The sequence below is a fragment of the Gymnoscopelus microlampas genome, assembly GCF_963454915.1.
Source record: "Gymnoscopelus microlampas genome assembly, chromosome: 3".
Taxonomy (NCBI): domain Eukaryota; kingdom Metazoa; phylum Chordata; class Actinopteri; order Myctophiformes; family Myctophidae; genus Gymnoscopelus; species Gymnoscopelus microlampas.
The window spans coordinates 14,657,330-14,678,015 of NC_139940.1; the positions used below are offsets into that span (position 1 = coordinate 14,657,330).

A 20,686-nucleotide genomic window follows, 5' to 3' on the forward strand; every position below is an offset into this window, starting at 1 on the left:
ATTGTACCAATTGTAATGTCTGCAAACAGCTTTGTTGAGAATAACAGACTATTAACAGAAAGGTAATTGTGTAAATGTAATGATGGTGTTCTATTCAAGGTTTAACAGTTACATTTCCAAATTGGAAACGGATTACACCAAGCATGTACGCCACAATTATGTAAACAATGTTACAACTGAGTGATGCCACATGCTGATGTCTTTCCATAGCAGTTGTCTATTGTCATCCAAGTCAGACACATGGAAATAATGAAGGTAACAGTGACAGTGTCCCATTTAAACTGAGTGGACATACTGTAGGCTCCCTCAGTTATCAGATATTTGACATCTGTCCCATCATGTAAAATGAAACAAAACATTTTCTCCAAAATGTACAATTGATTGAGCAATCAAATCGACTCCTTTTCATGCGTCTTACTAAAATATAACATAGTATGAATTTGCACTGAGGACACGCTACCCGTCTATAAGATGGTCCGTCTGTCTATCTGTCTGGAGCTAATCTTGTCAACCGCTGGAGCGATAAGTGCCACATCTCTGCCAGCAGTCCACGTCATAATTACTTCCACTAATCTTTATTTTGTATACTGTTTGAAATATTCAACTTTAAGTTCATCATGGAAGTCAAAGGGACTCTGATCAGGCTGTAACCTTGCACAAATTTGGAGTTCATACATTATAGATATGTCATAGAGTCTATGACATATCTATAATGTATGAACTCTATGGTCGCTCTATGACATAGACGTCATAGATTACTGAGGTCACAAGTTGGCTACGTCTGAGAGATACATTGGAGCCTCACCGTTGTGGATCCCCAGATCAACCATTTTATAATTCTTGCTTTACTTAGACAGCTTAGTGAAGGAGACAGACAGTTAAGGGTAGACTGTGTGTGCTGCAGAAATTCAACTCCAGTCTCTGGCCATGTGAGTGATGCACAATGCAGTCATCCACTGGTGCGTTTCAGAGGAGACTATTTTACTGTTATGTCTAATTATAGAAAATTACTAATCACTAATAAATAATAATAAAGACATGACAAACAATATGAAGAGAAGGTGTAAAACGTTGTAATGTGTTTTGTTAATTAATTTCACAGTGAATAAAAACAGCACAAGTTCTTAATTTTTCCAACAGCATTGTTTTGGCAAATGAAATCCAGCGACAATGTACCATGACATAATATGAAAGCACAGAGTCTTGGTCCATTCGACAGAGGAAGACACTGATCTGGATTGTCGGGGATCATGAGGGGCATTTGTGCCGAGATGATGATGACGACGACAACAAACCAGAGAAACGAACGCTAAAATATTTCGATTAATCACTGAGATCACAAGAATGAAAACACACAACTCCAGATTTGGTTGAACACAACCCGCAAAACAAAACCTTATGAATACAAAACAGGGGGGGAGCAGCACATGCATACAGGCACAAAGGGTGAAATTAAAACCATACGACTGTGAAGAACATAAGAGTCGCAATACTGGCTTCCTGATGTGAAGTGAGAGACATTTGATTACTATGGTAACAAGTAGCCTAGCATCCTGGCAAATAAAACCACTAGTGGGTGATTTGACACAAACTGTAGGCATGCAAACTCCATGTAGGCATCAACAACAGTTAAAAAACAACAAAAACCTAACCTGAAGCTAAGCTGTGCTGCCAGACGATGCTTGAAGACATGCAGGCATCACTACTTACTGTACAGTACATAGTGTCCACTTGTTAATGTTAAGGTCCTGCAACATACTAATGGTGTGGAATGAATTACTGATACCATCATGCATGTTGTTAGCGTTATAATGCAGACCTTTGATTAGTTCCCCCTCAATCATTTCTCAAACTGAAAATGGTCGCTCTTGGGCAGAAACCCTGCACGTCCATATTTCATCTTTTTATGTTTTTGCCATAATTGAATGCCCAATTTTATACATTGTGATGCGACGCATTGTCACCTTGTACATCTGCTATTTCTTTAAGATTTTGAAAAAGTTAATAACTAGAGACGCCAGATTAAAAGTGGTTAAGTCTAACCGTCGGCTTTATAAATACTTAATCAATGAAAAGTATTAAGAGCTTGTGAGTAAATAATAACTAAATTGGAACACAGATTATAATTTTTTCCATTCTCTGAAAAGGTACGGTTTTGGAACTACAAGGGTTCCACCCCGACTACGATGATATTATAGAGGGGGACAAAGCAGGTTGGACGTGTCTCGATTATCTCACCCGTGTCTCCTGTCTGTGACACCTCAACAGACCCTTTCAATCTGTTTTTACACTCTCAAGAGTTAAATCAACACCCAGGATTTCTGCTGTGTACGAATGATTGCCCTCAGGTGTTTAGATATTTTAAAACAAACAAACAAAAAATGATAGCAGCCACAGCTGTACAAACAAGGAGTAAAAATCACTCAATGTCACAATGACTCACAAAATACTCAAATCATTACAAATGTACAGTATCTCTGATAAAACACAACTCGACAGCTTGAACAGTGACGAGCAGCTGTAGGAGATTTTACCAAAAAAAAGAAAGAAAAAAGAAAAGTGCATCGACGGTGTGCTTGCTTTGATCCAGGTCAAAATACAAACCTCTCCGGACCGTCTGTCCTTCCTTACTGAAGAGGGTTTGCATTTAATCCCTGTTCACATTCCTCTTTATTCAAGTCATAAAAACAAAAACGGTGAACACTAACACCTGTGATGAATGTAAATAGATGAGTGATGATAAACAATAGATTGTCTATCTAGTTTGAGGGAACGTCAGCCTTCCCCTGCTTATAAAGACTTATACTACGTAGGTTCCTGTGATATAAGATCTGTGATATGCTGTACATAATATCTCTTATTCTCTTCATACTGAAATGGAGTGCATACAGTAGTTTGACGTCAGGACCTTTGGCTAGTTCGAGCCAGATTCATATTTTCAATAAATGATATAATGTAATCGTAGGATAATTGTAATTTGTAAATTACAGTTAACCAGCAATAATGAACAGGCGTTCAAATCTCTGATGAGCAATACTGCATTGCCCTTTTTTCTCTATCAGTCATGTGTGCACGCACGGGCACGCACGCACGCACGCACGCACACTACACTGTAATAGGTGTGGGTCTCAGCAGTCAAAAGCCTATACTTAGTCGTACAACAGTGGCCCACTCTGAAAATAGCCGATCTACTAGCTTAACGCGTCGCAGTGTAGATATTATATTTCCGGCACGGGACACCGACGTATGATGCAGTATAAAATAGGCATAATAGTACCCCTCGAATACTCCATAATAACACTGCATGAACCTGATCCATCCGAGTCTCAAGTTAAAGTCTCACCATCCTTGTCTGTAGTCCTTCTGTTATAGGAGAGTGTTTCGCTATAGTTAAAATCCACCAGGATTCTGCCTCTTCCCTTTCTGCCAGCTCCTCGCTGGACGCACAGGAGAGGCCTGGCAGCCTCCGGCTCCGGCTCCTACTCCTACTGGCTGTCCATGCCGTTGGATTTAGTCTTCTCTGAGCCGGTCCCTCGCCGTCTGACCACCAGGCCATCGTCATCTGAATCCGTGTCTCCTGAAAGACGCAGAGCACATGTAAAACATGTATATTTTGAGGCATTTCAAAATATACCTGTGAGACAGGATTGTAAACACTGCTTTCATTGGAGGCAAAAGTGAGATACACAGGAGAGCGTGGGTAGTAGAGACGAGGAATAAAAGCAACATAGCCAGATTCAAAAGTAGGATGTCAAAAGGTATGAGGTTAGTGGGCCAACTCATTTATACAAATATCTACAGTATATGGAGACAAAACACATGTATACATAAAAGCAAAGTCAACCACTAAGGGTGAGGCATTGCATTGAAAAGATAATGGTGGTTGAATAAAAATTGCCCACAAATTAAAGAAAGGATTATGGCAGATGAACATGTTATTTTACAAGGCTATTTTTCCACTGTAGATGATTTGCAGCCGGGGAGGATAAAAATGTAACTGTACCTTTAAATCCTTCGGACATGTAGTCACCAGACTCTGTGTAATTACTGTCCTCGCATTCTGAGAGTCTCTGTGAAAGAAGACACCACACACAACCTATTAGGATCTTACTGCATTAGAATCACACTCAATACCTTGCTTGGTCCTTATAATGCATCCAATAATCTAAGTATTTGCATTGCTAATATGCCCCCCCCCTCCCAAAAAATAAGAATAAAAAAACAATGTTATAACAACATATTCTTTTTGTAGTACAGTACTGTAAGTGCTTGGTAAGACTAGTGTCTCTGTTCTGAATGTAGTCTATGTGTGAATGTATCAGTGGTTCATTCTCATTTGAAAGTTAGCAGAAATATGGACAAAAGGAATCAAATATAAATGGTAGATATTAAGTCAGGGTTAGAAATAGCATTTCTTAATATCAAAATCTGCATCTGTTCTAAAAATCATATCAGTCTGGCTCACAAGTATGATGTTCATTCAAGGAATTCAGTGCAGTGAATTCCTTTAACCAATATTTTTTTTTTTTTCAAAAACAACTATAATAGCTCACGACGCGCAATACGTTATGAACTTGTAGATCATCTATTTTCGTTATTCATATTATGAAATAGGGCTCAAGTTGTTAACGAATGGCAACCAACAAAGGGTGCAGATGTGTAGGACCCACATAAAGTGAAACGGAATATTTAGCACAGAGGAATACACAGCGGCTCGCTGATCCAGCAGATAACTATGAGATAACATTGTTATCACAACCCTATCAGAGCGTCCCGACCCGGTCTCCCTCCCGGCTCTTCCTACTGTCTACCTAAATCAAGAAAAGGATGCATAACCCGCCCACACCGACATCTGTCTGTTCCTGAGATATGAGTAATGAGCTATTATGTAATTTTGACCTTGAGCTTGGCATTTTTTACCCAAACGTTAACCACTTAAACCCAGTATACTTTGTGGACTGGGGTCCCCCATGGGTCTATCCTTGGTCCCCAACCTTTTTCCCTCTACACCAAATCTCTTGCCTGAAAATAGCCAATCTACTGATCATTCCCTTGAGGTTTCATTAAGATCCATCTATCCGTTCTCAAGTTATTTTGTTCACAAATACACAGACAGTAGTGATCATAACTGCCCACCTGTCTCTAACGGAATTTAGGTTAATAAGTACAGTTAACAGAGTTAATATGTACAGTATATAGATAAGTATCTCTTGCGGGAAAAGCCCCTTTGAGTGCATGTTGACTGAGCAGCCAAAAGGCCACACCCATCACGGGTGAAGTCGGTTGGGCTCCTATTTTAACTCTAAACACTGGCCCAGGTGTGTAAGCTAGCGTCAACTCTCAAGCCAGCTGTTAAAACAAACCACTTTCTAAACCAGTGTTACCCAAACAATGGGTCGGGACCCATTTTTGTATCACACACCCATTTATAATGGGAAATTGGAAATGCATGCCCCATCCAGTGTTGCAATACCCATTGTACTGTTGTTAGAGTACCCGTTGTACCCGTCTGTCTGTGTGTTCCTTTAATGCCCATATATGGTGTTTTGTGTACGGAACACCAGTAGTTTAACGTCAGGTCACCGGTTCGACCCTTGAGTCTCCCAATGTACATGTCAAAGTGTCCCTGAGCAAGACACTTAATCCCTAACAGTTCTCCCTGTGTGCTCATCAGAGCAGCCATCAGCTGGGTGAAATTGTAAAATAAGTTTCCCCTCCCCGAGGACCAGAAAATACTAAATTTTCCTTTCCTTTCCTTATAATCATTAATTCTGTCAAAGGACACAACATCAGTCTAAAGTCACTTGTTACTCATACCTTCCCTCTTGGACCATAGTTTTCTGCACACCACACCATTCCAAACAGGCATATGAATGTGATGAAGGCCTGTGGAGGTGAAATGCAGCAAAAGACAGGTTCTCGATTAGTCAAGGATCAATAAAAGGGACAAGACTCATTGTTCATGAGGCCACGCACACACACACACTCACTCCAGGTTGAACTATCAGTGGGTTTTATAAATACTTAACCAATTAAAAATATTAAAAGGAGCTTGTAACTACAGGTGACGATATATCGTGCCACGAAATATCACAATATTAAAATGTGACAATATGTACCGGTATTGTGAGACGAAAGACTATTTTTAAGAAAAGTTTTAAGAAAAAAAGATTTCTTTCTGCCGAAAGTTACAGGAGTGCATATGGTGTGTTATATGCAAGCTTACCATATAAACTGTAATCATTGTTTAGTTCTCATCACTGACTGTCTTCCATCCTGCTTAACTCATTGAGTGCCATTCACGTGTTTCACCTGTTTTACCGCTATGGTGCAACATGCCAATCACGTGTTTCACGTGTTTTTGAAAAAAAAGTAAAAGAAATGTTCAGAACCCAAGATATCATTATCTGAAGATTTGCAGCTCCATCCACTCCTTGTTTAATTTATAACTGAAAATGGCTGTATCTCGCTTCCCAAGCACTTTGTTTTTATTTTGAAAAAATAAATAAAAAAATAGCCAGAAATAATTCTGGCACTCAGTGTTGAAAAACATAGTATTGTTATCCTGACCCCAAAATGTCATTATAACATGTGTATTATCTCATATTGTGCAATGAGGGTACCGTGACACCCCTAATTGTGACTACAGTAAATAATAACTACAGTGGATCCATTGGAACACAGGTTATTTTGTCCACTTCCTGAAAGTAACTGTTCTGGACATAGAAGTATTCCACCCGACAGTGTTTGGGGTTGGTACATAACTTACCACACACACGAGCCACAGAATCACATACAGAATCTGAGTCTTGGAGAACAGATCCTGTCCAAACTTCACACACGCCAAGGCCTCCAGGAAAGCAATGGCCCTGCACAACACAGGGAGAAAAACACACCAAGGTCACGCACGCACGCACACACACAATCCCTAACCACGACACTACATGACTAACCCTAACCCCAAAGTGAGGAATGAAGTGACTAGTACAAGAGCTTGCACACACTCACTCTCTCTCTCTCTCTCTGTCTCTCTCTCACACACACACACACACACACACACACACACACACACACACATACAACTTGCTTACAACGCACACACAGCTGAGCCTACTGGGTATTCTGGGCTCTCTAACTCACCTCCCATGGAGGTGGTGACATCAGAGAGGGAATGTGAGAGTGTTGGAGGGTATAGGAAGACACATGTGTGACCTTGAGGGTACAGTAATATCCAATGTACACACAGCGGAGGCAGCCTGGTATGGCACTATCTACAGAACATAACACTGTTAAAAGTTCACCCAAAAAACAAGTTATTTTTTATCAATTACATACCCCATGAAGCCTTGAATTCATGGAGTTTGTTTTTGTTTTTGTCGCATTCCTAAGCCAATAATGTGATGACCGGGTCATCGGTAGGAGACGCTTTGAATCCATTGAAATATCTGTAGGAGACTCTTTGAGTCTCGTACCGGAGACTTCGCCGGCCATCAAATTATTGGCTCAGGAATGCGACAAAAACAACAAAAATCTCCTTCATGGGGTGTGTAATTGACAGAAAATAAGTAATGTTTAGGGGTGAACAACTGCTTTAAGCCTGATTTATACTTAGTCGTACGACGGTGTCCCACACTGAAAACGGCCGATCTATAGGCTCACAACATCATCAAGATGTGACGCTTTGTGAGGCTGTATATCGGCTATTTTGGCACGACTCATGGCAGTTACAGTTAAAGGTTTATCTGACCTTCAGCGATATGCATATTGAGTCAATATTGAACTACAGATAGCTTTTGTGGATAAATGAAATTCATCATGTAAAACCAACAACTGCAATTGTACACAACAGCATATGAAGGTCTACTAGTGTGGGCCTGGTGGGAGGGAGTTAAAAAGCCTGGCTGACTCCTGTTCTGAGCCCCATGTTGCAGATCGGTTGACAACCACTATACAGCAAAGCCCCTGTCTGCTCTCATCTACACCATCACCACCACCAGACTTTATATAAATACAGCAGAGTAGGGATGCAACAGTTAATCGATTATAAAACATAAATCAATAATCGGTCATTTAATACAATTATTGATTAATAACTGATACCTTTTTTGGATTACCGTGTCAACGGTGATCACAGAAAATATTTTGTGACTACTTGAAAAGGTAAAAAAATCGTTAAAAACGCTGGCACTGACTGTACCCTGTTTTAAAAAACCACTGGCAGTGAATGTGTTAAGTGGTTGGTTGATTCGTTGATATAAAAATGTTTAAGAAAGCCAAGCTTGTCGATTATTCACTTAATTGAAAAAGTAATAGATAGAATAATCCCTAAGAAAATAATGGATAGTTGCAGCCCTACAGCAGAGTACAACTGTGGAGGTCATCAAATGACAGGATGTAGGTCAGAACTTACCCGAACACCCAGCACTGTGTGCCAACTCTCTTACACTGGGTGTCTGTAAGGTATGCATAATACTGCCTAGAGCAAAAAAAGACACAAATAATGCAAATGTCAGGAGTTCAAAACAAAGTAACATTACTGGTTTGGTAGCATGTACAAGTGTGTAGGCTAAAACATATGGTGCAAAAAAAGTGAACTATAATTAGACCATGTTTAAAGGAAAGACTTCCAAGCATTTGAGAGGACATTTCTAACATTTTGTATGTTCTTTTGTAAACTTTCCATCTGCTACATGTCAACAACATGTAGCCATGTTCCAACACGTCTGCTACACAAACTGCATTTATTTTATACTTGAGGGCGGCAGGTGATTTTGCGGCCCTACCTCACTGTGGGAGCTGTGATGATTCCAACGAACAGGATGCGACAACAGGTGAGAGCGTGGCACGCAGGAAACACAAAGATATGCTTCAGGAAGAATGTGTTCAACTCTGTGAGCTAGGCGAAAAGAGAGACACAGACATAAGGTGTGAGTGAGTGAGTGAGTGAGTGAGTGAGTGAGTGAGTGAGTGAGTGAGTGAGTGAGTGAGAGAGAGTGTACAGTAGATACCGCTAGAACGATTCTCAAATAATTTAAAGGCCTGAAAAGCTTTCTTGAATAAGTAATTTAGCTGCTGACAACAGAGTCTTCAGTATTAAGCAATCTGGGAACCCATTAAAAAATGAAATACTCTTTATTTTAAGAAAGAAAAGCGTGCTTTTTGGGCGAGAGATGGTATGTTCACATGCTGTTACAAGGCAAGTGGCGGTCGCGGTTGGAATGTTTTTTTCTCTGGGAGACTCACACTGATACCGTTCGTGTTTCCAAACGGTCAGACGAGTCATCATAATGGATGTACATTTTCTGTGACCAGTTGAAAAGGCAAAAAAAAAACGAAAATCGCTGGCAGTGGGCAAACAGAGCCCGCCAGAAATAAGTCTGGCAGTGAATGAGTTAAGTTATGCATCACCATCTATGTTATTGTCGAATACAGACGCTACTCTCAGCACACGTGTACAAAGACACATTTAGAAATGTCCAACTCAGGTCAAAATCAACACACACATACACACCGTGTCCCAGTTCCTGTCATCAACAATGGATAATGGATAAGGAGGCCGTGCAGCTTGCTGCCTCATTTGGCCTGAAGCCTGGGAGAGGAGCTAAATGTTGTTCACACTGAGAGCACTCCACTATTCTCCTCCTGCTCACACACACAGGTTTGTATTACTATACTTGTGAGGATAACATTATTTTAGTTGAAAATAACCAAAGATTAGCAAATCTACAGGCTCACGATGCGACCCAAACCAGAATATTTCCCTAATTGTAAGCCTAACTCCCCAAAAACACACACACCTCCAACTACTCGCAAAGACTGGTAATTACGATTTTAGCCTCTCCAGAGTGTGTGTGAACGGCTTGAGGGAGAGGAGAGGATGTTTCTTTTTCATCACCGCACAAAAGGCCAGGGAGAAGAGGGTCTGCATTCATCGCCATGGCAGCCAGTATGGTGGACAGATAGGGAGGTGGGGTCTGGGAAGTTTGGCAGCCCTAGCAAGCTCTCTCACCACTGGAGAGCACTGTGAATGCTGACTCAAAACACGTCCGCGGTTTCGCCTTGGCCATAAAAGTGCCTCTCCAAGTCGCTCGGCCAGCTCGTTAATGTGAAGAGAGCAGGGAAACTCTGGGATTATATCCCATCGGAGACCAGCCTACATGTACTGTTATACTCAAGTTGTGCAGATCTACACGCTCACAACATATCTAAAAATAAATAAATAGAATAGATAAATAACTGTTGTATTGGGATTGAAATAACTAAAACAAACTTACTTAATTCAGAGAAAATGTCTTTACTTTTCATCTTTGTCAATTTATTATCATACATAAGCCTGGTATTTTGGGTTGATATGAAATCTATCTACTACGCCCTTTCTCATCCTCACCTGCCAGATGATCATGAACAGATAGACTCCCATCATGCGCTGCAGGGAAGACTTGGGATCGAACCAGCGCACGTACGTCCAGCTGGCCGGGGTGAACTGCAGTGCCGCTCTCTTGATCTTCCCCGTTGTGGTGTGGATATCCCTAGATGAGATCAGATTCTTTATTGACCCCATATTACTAGTCATAAAACCGTGCGTATACAGACAATAGTATGTGGTAGTAGTGCATTAGCAAGTGTAAATAATACAGTACATACAGCATTGGTTCTCGTTCCAGGGGGTCCCCAGCAAAATGTGTTAATATAGCATCACAATCATTTTAACCATTTTATCCATTTATATGTTGGCTATTAAAACAAATGCAGATCTACAAGCTCACAGTGCGTCACTTAGTGCCACGCTGCGAGCATGTACATCGGCTATTTTTGAACATTTTAGAAAAATGTTGGGAACATCCTTACTATTCTTTCTATAATTCTACACTGACTGGTCAGTCTGACCAGGTTTTTCTCCTCAGTGCTTTCAGCAATTGAACTGAACTTGCACATGGGCAATGCTCATTACCATGTGCAAACACCCCGAACAATATTTTTCACCTTTTCCCAAATTCAAGCTGTTTACTAGCGTTTTCCCAAACTCTGTTTAACTCTACGCCGGAGTTTTCGCCGTTACTGCGCATGCGCGGCCACGTACGTGCGCATGCACGGCCATGCACGGCCACGGGGTCCCCAGAGTATGTTAGCTGTTGGTGCTAACAGCGTTAGCTTATATTGTTTACTCATTGACATTGATAAAATGGAGCACAGCGCAACATGCAGCAGAACGTTGGGTCCACGGACCCCAAGTGGTCCGCGAAGCATTCGCTAGGGATCCATGTCTCCGGTTCTGCGGACCGCGAAGCATTCGCTGGGGGTCCACGACTATGCAACGACCTGCCTAACGGTTGCAGAGAAAAGCCTCTCTCTGTCAATCACGAGTGGGCCTGAACACTGTGTGTGTGTGTGTGTGTGTGTGTGTGTGTGTGTGTGTGTGTGTGTGTGTGTGTGTGTGTGTGTGTATGTCTGATGCAGCTAAACAGACATCGACCCATAGGAACACACGCCTTGCCCATACATAACTAAAAGTCTGCAAATACTTTGCCTGGGCACATCCCCGGGGAATGCAGCATTCACTGGGGGTCGACCTGCAGTTTGAGAACCACTGACATACAGTATACACACATATACTGTATTTATAAACAGCACAGTGATGGTAGAAGAGAAGGGACATGGGAGAGGGGATTACAGACAGGAACACAATACGTGTTAGGCTGGTACAAAGGGCGAAACATGAACAGAAAATAATACCAAAACATAAATCATTAAATGCACTCCACCCTGTCCCTGAACACCACCTTGTATTAGGTTTCAAAATGGCATTGACCTATTTGGCTGGAGCGGACTTTTTTTTCCATTGATAAAAAGAGTGGGTGTGGCCCCTGTGGGACAGTTTAGGACGCTTAAGAGCATTGGTCCGGGGACCCCCAGGGGTCCTTGAGGGGATACCAGGTGGTCCCCAGCAAAATGTGTTAATACTCACAATCATTTTAACCACTCTATCCATTTAACCTATATGTTGGCTATCCAAAAATAGCAGATCTACAAGCAGTGCTCACAGTGTGTCACTTCGTGCTGCGCTGCGAGCGCAAGGATGAAAATGGTTTAACTGGCCCAATATTATTATGAATTTAATTGAAAAGAATGCCCAAAAGGTGGCACATCCCAAATTTCAAATCAATGAAGGACACAGTACTCACATTTTCACTTTGTTTTTAATTGGCACACACCAATTACGCGTTTCGGCCTAAGAGCCTTCATCAGAGCAGTCTTATATTTTAAAAATGTATTTATTTAGTTTATTTTCATTTTCTTTCCAATTAGGCATTAGAGAAATGATATGGCAAACCTGAAAAGCTGTGTTATTAGGTGGATCCTTTTTTTCTGAGGATTGGCATTTGGGGAAATGTAATACATCCCAACAACACTTTCCTTGACTAATCCTAATTAAAGGATTAGTCTGGCTTCTCTGTTTCCACAAATTAATCCAATTTAAGCTGGGATAACAGTTACATCTCTGTGCTAAAACATAACATCTCCAAAACAACTGTGACTTCATTTCTACAAGCTCTACACACTCAACGTGAGCTTGTAGATCTGTTATTTTCGCCCCAATGTTCTCTCCAGAATAGGGACACTAGGGTTCAACTGGTTAAAAAAGAAAAACAGTGTAAAGGTACATACTTGATACTGGCCCAGTGGTAGGTCCTCATCTCCAGGAAGCGGCAGACGGTCATGCCCATCCAGATGCCTCCTCCATTACACAACAGGATGTCCAGGATCAACTGGTCCCACCAGCATTCGGCGAAGTTTGGCAGCAGATGCATGAAGAAAAGCTATGGATAGAAGGAAGGATACAATTCACAGGTATTTGGATTTCAGCTCCATTTTGGATAACAGCTTTAACAACACGGTGTACATAAGGACAGTAAACATGTACTTGGCATTAAAAGCAGTCTCCCCCACGACCAGCGGAAACACTTTAAAAAACAATAGGAGTTTCACTTAGGAAGAAGCGCTGTTCCAGTCCAGGCACTATGAGGACCTGCGCTCCAGCATTTTAGATACAGTGCCAAGTCCGGACTAAAATAAAATATAGGTGTTTTTTCCTACTTATATTGATCCCAAATTACTGGCCATGGGGTTTATTTGCAGATTAGTATTCCGGACTTGTCCTTTAAGTTACTTTAATTCTTCTGGGAAGAATGAACGGCCCACCGGTTGATGTAATTAAATATTACCTCCTAATTTCACTTGAGCTGGAGTGTGTGTGTGTGTGTGTGTGTGTGTGTGTGTGTGTGTGTGTGTGTGTGTGTGTGTGTGTGTGTGTGTGTGTGTGTGTGTGTGTGTGTGTGTGTGTGTGTGTGTGTGTGTGTGTGTGTGTGTGTGCGCGTGAGAGACAGAGGAAGACATTTATGACCACCACCAATGAATGCGTTTATGAATGCTTTTATAATACAGATGGTTCTTTTTGGAAAACATACATGGAAATATGTATATTGATTGCTCAAACACAATGTCGCTTGGCAGTCATGTAAAGTGCAGAGACACAATTGTCATACAAAACATAAACTCGACTTTAACAACTTCTTCATAATTTGCAAGAATTTAAAACATTTAAAAAAAGAAGGAATAATAATAATAATAATAATCATGAAAGTAGCACATTGCGACACACAAGGTGTTGCAATGCAACACATTGGCCCCTATTTATCAATGGAACGCAGAAACCAGCACAGATCTGAGTGCAGGAATCATCTTACAATGGTATCACATGTGATCTAACAAGCCATAAGTCGTATCCTGTCAATTACAGTGTAAAAATGAACGGGTGATGATAAATCTTGCGGCTGCAACCAATCGTCATTTAAATAACACACCCTTAAATATTCTCGCCTCAGGCCTGATTTTACGACATGAACAACAGCAATACGACCAAAAAAGTATGGAAAGTCAATAAGAAAGAGCTACTTCTCAGCAACCTCTCTGACATTCAACGTTTACCTCGCCAATCATCTCTGCGTTCTAACACACACCTATTTGCATACAAGCCCAATGGTGTGCGCATTTTGGCACACTGTGGAAGCTGCAGACCTACAGTGTTTGCCAGTGGGATAACCATGTACTCCGTGAGAGTATCATTTTTTTCTCAACTTGTACTGTACATGACAACACAATGTGAATGACACACCAATCACATTGTCATGATCGGAATACATTTTGTATATTAATTTAACCCATTACCAAGCAGTAAGCACACACAGTGTGCGCTCAAGTGGAGACATCTGTACACTGCCGTTTTGATAAATAAAGCAGTCCTGCATCCCCCGTGAGTCACGGGCTGTGACACCACATTTATGAGAGATGCCGTGGAAAGGCTGTCATAATCTGAACGTTTATGGAGTGATTGATGAATGTGTAAACATGAATGGATGATGGCTGGTGTGTGGTGGGATGGTTATCTATCTATCTCCAATCTTCCACTGAGGCAGAGAGCACCAGCGCTCGCTGGGTACAGGTATGACATAGGAGCCCTACCATAGGTTTCTATCCTTAACTAAGGTTGCACACAATTCCACAGGTCGTAGCTACTGTACCTACATTTGGAGACACACTCCATGAAAGATTCCAGCTGACCAGAAAATCCTCTCGCATGTACACGCTCGTATAAGTCTTAACTGAGCCAGATCAATTGTCTAGATCTAAATGACTGTTAAAGCACTTGTTTAAATGGGTGAATGATTAAGCACCTAACTTATAACATAGCAAATATGTTAGATTTTTAACTGCTGTAATTTTGTCCCTTGAAAATATTTGAAGGCAAATGACAGAGTCGATGAATGCCTTTACAAAATATTATATTGTCACAGGAATTATCTAATAGTTTGTTAGCAATACATAAAGGACTGGATAAATGTGTTCAAATGCCTGACGTGAGATTTCAGCCGTTGGCACACTCACGTCCAAGTGACGACGGATTGATATATGCTGACAGTTGTGTTGAAATCAGCACAAGCCCATTTTTTGGTCCACACAAGTTTTATAAATGAGGGCCATTGTGAGCTTGGACACCCAGCTTGAAACTGGGACAATAACCGGTCCAAACCGGGACGTCTGGTCACTGTGTGTGACCAGTGTGTGTGTGTGTGCGTACCTCAGTGAGCTCCCAAGTAATACTGATGGTCCAACAGAGTCCATAGCTGCGGATAAGCAGGGCCTTCATACCCCAGCCCCAGAAGTGGCTGAACGCAAAGATGTCGAAGTGGCTCAGGATTCTCTCCCACGTGATCACGTGGCAGTTCACCGCATACTCCTGCACAGGATGTGGTAGAAATATTGAACAAATGAACCCTAGCGTCACCAATCTACAAGCTGTTGCGAAAGGAAAGGAGGGGGAAAGGAGACAGAAAGGAGGGGGCCTACGGTCAACTAAGTATATACGTTTTAAGTGGTTAAATGGCAATACGGAATATTATAGCTTTCTTTATTATAACAAGTAATACAACATAAGCAACACGTGTCACTTATTTTGCAGTATGTGAACTCTAATGATAGACCCCGGGGCTAGCATGTTCATATAACTGGTAAAGTCAGAACAAAAGAAACAACACCTTAGCCAGAGGGCTATCTTGAGTTAGATCACAGCCACGGTTCAGGCGGCAAGAATAAATGCATGTCTAAAACAGATGGAAGGAATGAATCATACAGTAGGTGCAGTGTCAGAAGGGCCCGAATGTCCCCCCACGTTTTAGCTATCAACGTCTTTTTTTCTGTCTTTTTTTTTTTCGCCCTGTGCTGGTCTAGTAGTAGCACCGCCCACCCCACCGTTCCCATTGTCTTGCGCAATCGTGACTCAATGGCTGCTGCTGGAGCTTGCCGTGATCAAGTTGTGATCTTTCTGTGCTGGGTATGATCTTCCCCTCATTGAAATGAAGGCCCGCTATAAGCTGTGTCCTGTGTGCACAAACAGGCTCACTCACTCACTGCAGCGCACTGACTGAATAATACCCCATACAGGGCATTCATTTCTGAGACAAACGTACAAATAAAGGCTGTGTTTTAATATTAACATTTTCTACTGATAACTTGATTCCAGGATTAATTCATGAGTGAGCGTCTCAATTCTTCTATGTGGTAGGTATTTTATTATTAGGCTATAATATTATTGCAATTTGTCCAGCTGTGGACCGTAATTTTATTATTATTATTAATTAATGCATGTCATAAAAAGTTTGGGAAACACACAAACTTTATTGCTAACACACAAACTTCATTGCTAACATGAACTTCATGCTACGCCGATGGTGGTCCAGTTGCCAGACATGCAAAATTGCAAATACACATTCTATTACATTTCTGTACCGTACTTTATTTATTAAAATGCAATGTTTCATGGCGTTCTTCTAACTCTCACTATAGAGTAAGCTTGAATTTCCCTTAAATAGAAAGTCTGCTTTAACATTTATTATTTAACATCATTATATAACAACACATTAAAGTGCTTATAGTTAACTAAAGTCCGAGGAGTCCATTTGGTTACATTTGTATTCTCTTCAGCGCTTTTCCTCCGTGGTGGAAAGGCTGGTTAATTCGGAGCTACACCAAAACGGAGAGTGAACGTCATGACGTCACCACCTGGCCACGCCTAACATGACGTCACCACCTAGCCACGCCCACCAATATTGTCCCCTCTTTTCTCCCTCTGCCGGCATGCTTGGAATGATTGAAATAACATATTACACATATTAGTATTTGCATGTTTCCAATGACAAGGGAAAGGCAGATGAATTTCAGAACAAAATGATCACCGATTACATTGACATCTTCAAATTGTTACTGGACTGGACATTCACCACAATGAGAGAAGCGTATATCGGGTGGGGGTGTGGGGGGATGGGTGTCCTCGTGGGACAGCCTGTTAGTATACAAAGCACATACATGCAGGCATAGACAGAGTCACACAGTCATGGGTTTGACTCCAGTTTATGATCTCTGTCACATGTCAACCGCATGTCTTGTCCTTCCCCTACTGTTTTGTCTCATAACAACTTGAACACTAGCGTCCCTAATTATGGGGAAACATTCACTACAAATAGCCGATCTACAAGCTCACAGTGCACAGCAACGCAACGTGTTGTGAGATAAGATTGTCCTTAGTCTCTGTCTAAGGAGACAGAGACTTAATATTTTATGCAGCGATCTAGTCTTTTTCTGACAGTTTTCCTTGTGTTTTTGAGACCACCGCACCTGCAGTCAACCCTGAACAAAGGACGAAGGAGGGCGCAACAGTCCCCCCTGTTCTTCATTGAGGTGCCCATAATGTTTAGGTGCCCACTGGACCTCTATCCCCACTCACCATGACATCTGCTTCCCGTTTGGCGTAGCGCAGGTTGGGGTCCAGCCAGTACATGACATGCTTGACTTGCTCCCAGTTCAGGAAGATGATGAAAACCAGGAAGAGGAAGTAGAGAACACTTAGCCCTGCAACGGCACAAGGAAAAGGGGTCACATGAAAGGTCACCTTTTAGGTTTCAGTTGATTTTATTTATTCTATTGTTACAGCAAGTTTTGTTGCCGTTGTTGTTATAATACAACATGGATTATTACGGTTAATATTATTTATATTACAGTATCATGATGAGGAAACTAAAACACCTGAGGTATGAACGCACAACCTGTCTCTTAACCACTCAAACCCTATATACTTAAATGTCAAATTGCTTGTAGATTGTCTATTGTTTCACCGAAGGTTTGCCTATTTTTGCCAAACATTAACCTTGTACGACATGCCCAGAATGGGGACACTAGGGTTCAAGTGGTTAACAGACATGTGGCAACAACACTCACCAAAAACGATCCGCCATATTGCTGGATGAGGTCTTGTGAAGGGACCTAGTGGGAATTGCATGTAATATGAAGTTAGTTATTGTGAGTGCATGGCTGTACACATGTATGACACAAGCACTTTTTCCTGTTACAAATAATGTTAAACCCTAACTTATCTCATTAACCCTGACACATACAAGCAAACATGGACACATCTTCATGTCAAGGACCCCCAAATGTATATGTATTTGGCCGCAGACCACCGTTTGAGAATTGTATCAGGAACCCCCATAAGAGACACGATTGTGAGCTTGTAGATTGGCTATTTTTGAATATCCTAAATGTAAAATACTTAAGTGTTTAAACTTAAAGCAGTGCTTTAAGTTGTGTATGCTCTAAGTTTTCAAAGTCATACATATTTTGTAAGCATTAATGCATTTCATCTTTTCCTACAGTTTAACTGAAATGTGACATAATGCTATACATAGGATTTGGATATCATGGCTTTCAACCCACCGTTGGGAAATGCCAGGACACTTATAACGAGGAAGAAGGAGATGACGAGGATGATACCCACCCGCAGGTTGTTGTCAGGATTCCCATCGTCTCTACACAATAGGACAGGTTGAAAAAGAGAACATCACAATTTCGTTTGATAGTCGTTAAATAGAAATATACATTTTCACAACAATAAGGTATGATTTATACGCGTTTCGCATTTCAGAACTAGGCATATACTGAAAGAAAAAACACTGTCTTCAAATGGAAGTAAAATATTTAATGGGAATACAACAACGTTTCAGTCTATTAGACCTTCAGGTTATCTTAAAGTAGGTATACAAAATATATCAGCGATAAACTGCCTTAAACTGGAGGGGGGGGGGTGTTCTACAGCCGCATTACTGCCATTTTATCGAGTTTAAGTTGGTAAATATGAGCATAATTTAGGAAAACACCAGAGTTTAAAACTAGATCAATCCCCACCCACCTACTCCTTGCATACTGAGGACTCGATCACCCCTCCTCCTCCCTCAACACATCTACTTCCTCTCCTGTAACATCCACAATGTTAAGAAACATTTTGGTTGCATCAGCAATGACTACAATCTTATCTTATGTGCTCCTAGAATCTTGTCACACACACACAGAGTTAACGAACCATGTCCAGAAATAACACAGACCTAACCTTGTTGTCCAAACCGTCCCTATGCCAACTTGACTATCTCATTTCCTGACTGTGGTCGTTCCTTCAACAGTGACAATGACTACTGTTGCACAAACATGTGCTGTTCATGTGTGTCCTCGGTGAGAGTTTGTGGAAACCACCAGGAGGTGTCTATAGAAGATCAGTGGTTCTTAAAGTGGGGTCCAGGTACTCCTTGAGGGGACTCAGGGTACCTTGAGGGGGTTCTACAAGTGACCCTTACAAGTCTGTAACTCTGACAGGGGGGGGGGGGGGGGGGGGGGGGGGTTCTAACTGGACCCCTACAGCCAGGTCTGTAACTGCGAGAGACAGTGTGCAAATGGAACCATTTTGTCCTTGAATTTAAAAAGTTGGACAACCACTGGTCCAGCTCAGTGGTTCTCAACCTGTGGGGTTCCCAGATGATTAAGGACCTTTAAGAGCTTTTTAATACCTCAAAAAAGAAAGAAGGAAAAGAAAAAAATACCATTTACTGCATCAAAAGTAATCAACAAACTATACTATAAAAACGGGTCAAACATTGGCCAAATTGTCAAACATCATAAGAAAGTGGCAAACATTGTGAAAAAATAGCTTGTGAGCTTGTAGATCTGCTAGTTTCACAATATTTATCTGTCGAGTAAAATAAAATGTAATTCCACAACTCCTACATTCCAAGTGCTTATCAGGGTGGGGGGTCCCCAGTTCAAATATGATTTTTGAGGGAGGGGGTAGGTGGGGGGGTCACGGCCTTGAGAACCACTGATCTATTATAGCTGGCCATCACGACCCGACCAGCTTTACACCGTGCTGTCCAAAACAGGAGAGAGAGCATCATCCTCTTTCTGGCCGTTAGCTCAGCGCTAGCCTGGGTTGTTGTTATGATGTCCTGTTGGGACTTACCGTGTAAACGCAAAATACATCAAGCTGAGCACCGTGCATGTCAGCAGCGTGATGGTGTGCGGCTTGTAGAAGAAGTCCAGCGTGATGTCCTCGACCTGCTGCTCGTTCACCATTCGGAAATGCATCCTGTAGTTGACATCATCTTTACTCAGAGTGCGGGATCCGCTGTAAACGGACGCCATCGTTCTGCCCCAGAGTATGAGCCCCCCCCTCCCTCCTCCCCCTCGCGGTCAGGAGCGTCAAGTCACACGCCGCCGGCCACCCACCAAGCGGAAGGTGTCCCGTTTCTTCAAAATAAGAGTCGTATTGGGGGAAAGTAGCAATGTCTAACTCAGGGGTTTTCAACCGTATTGCAAAGGTATTCAAAGGTTTGCAGGTGGTCCCTGGACATGCATTCAGAAAAAAAAAAAAAAGAAGAAAAATATTTTATTTTTACTTTTAATACGTTTCCGGAGTTCTCACTGTATGGTGTGTGTGATATGAAATGTGAGCTTACCATGATCACAGTAATCCTTAATCATATTCCATCATTTTTTATTTTTTATTCACTCTTCATACCAGTAACCTGTAAGCTGATTGTATGACATTCTGTATAGTAGTTGTGTATATCTGTCTGTCTCTTATATGTCATGATTTGTGTGCGTGGGGATCTCATCAAGCAAGGGCTTTTGCTAAGAAATGAGACAGACCCCAGTCACTTTCAAATTAGAGCACTGCAGAGGGCAGGTGTGTGTGTCTGTGTCCAGCTGACACTCGTTGATGCTCGTTAATGTTATAGGCATAAAAGCAGTT

General features: G+C 41.6%; 1 protein-coding gene across 1 annotated transcript; it reads right to left on the reverse strand.

Moving 5' to 3' along the window:
* Positions 1–1,051: 1,051 nt before the first annotated feature.
* ptdss1a (phosphatidylserine synthase 1a) lies at positions 1,052–20,080 on the reverse strand. The gene is made up of 13 exons (XM_084053817.1): positions 19,895–20,080; positions 18,325–18,416; positions 17,830–17,874; positions 17,339–17,463; positions 15,137–15,295; positions 12,667–12,818; positions 10,388–10,529; positions 8,784–8,896; positions 8,411–8,476; positions 6,770–6,869; positions 5,818–5,886; positions 4,004–4,070; positions 1,052–3,577 (listed from the first exon to the last, which is right to left on the reverse strand). The coding sequence occupies exons 1-13, from the start codon at positions 20,074–20,076 to the stop codon at positions 3,486–3,488; spliced, it is 1,404 nt and encodes a 467-aa protein (XP_083909943.1). The 5' UTR covers positions 20,077–20,080; the 3' UTR covers positions 1,052–3,485.
* Between the last annotated feature and the right edge of the window lie 606 nt (positions 20,081–20,686).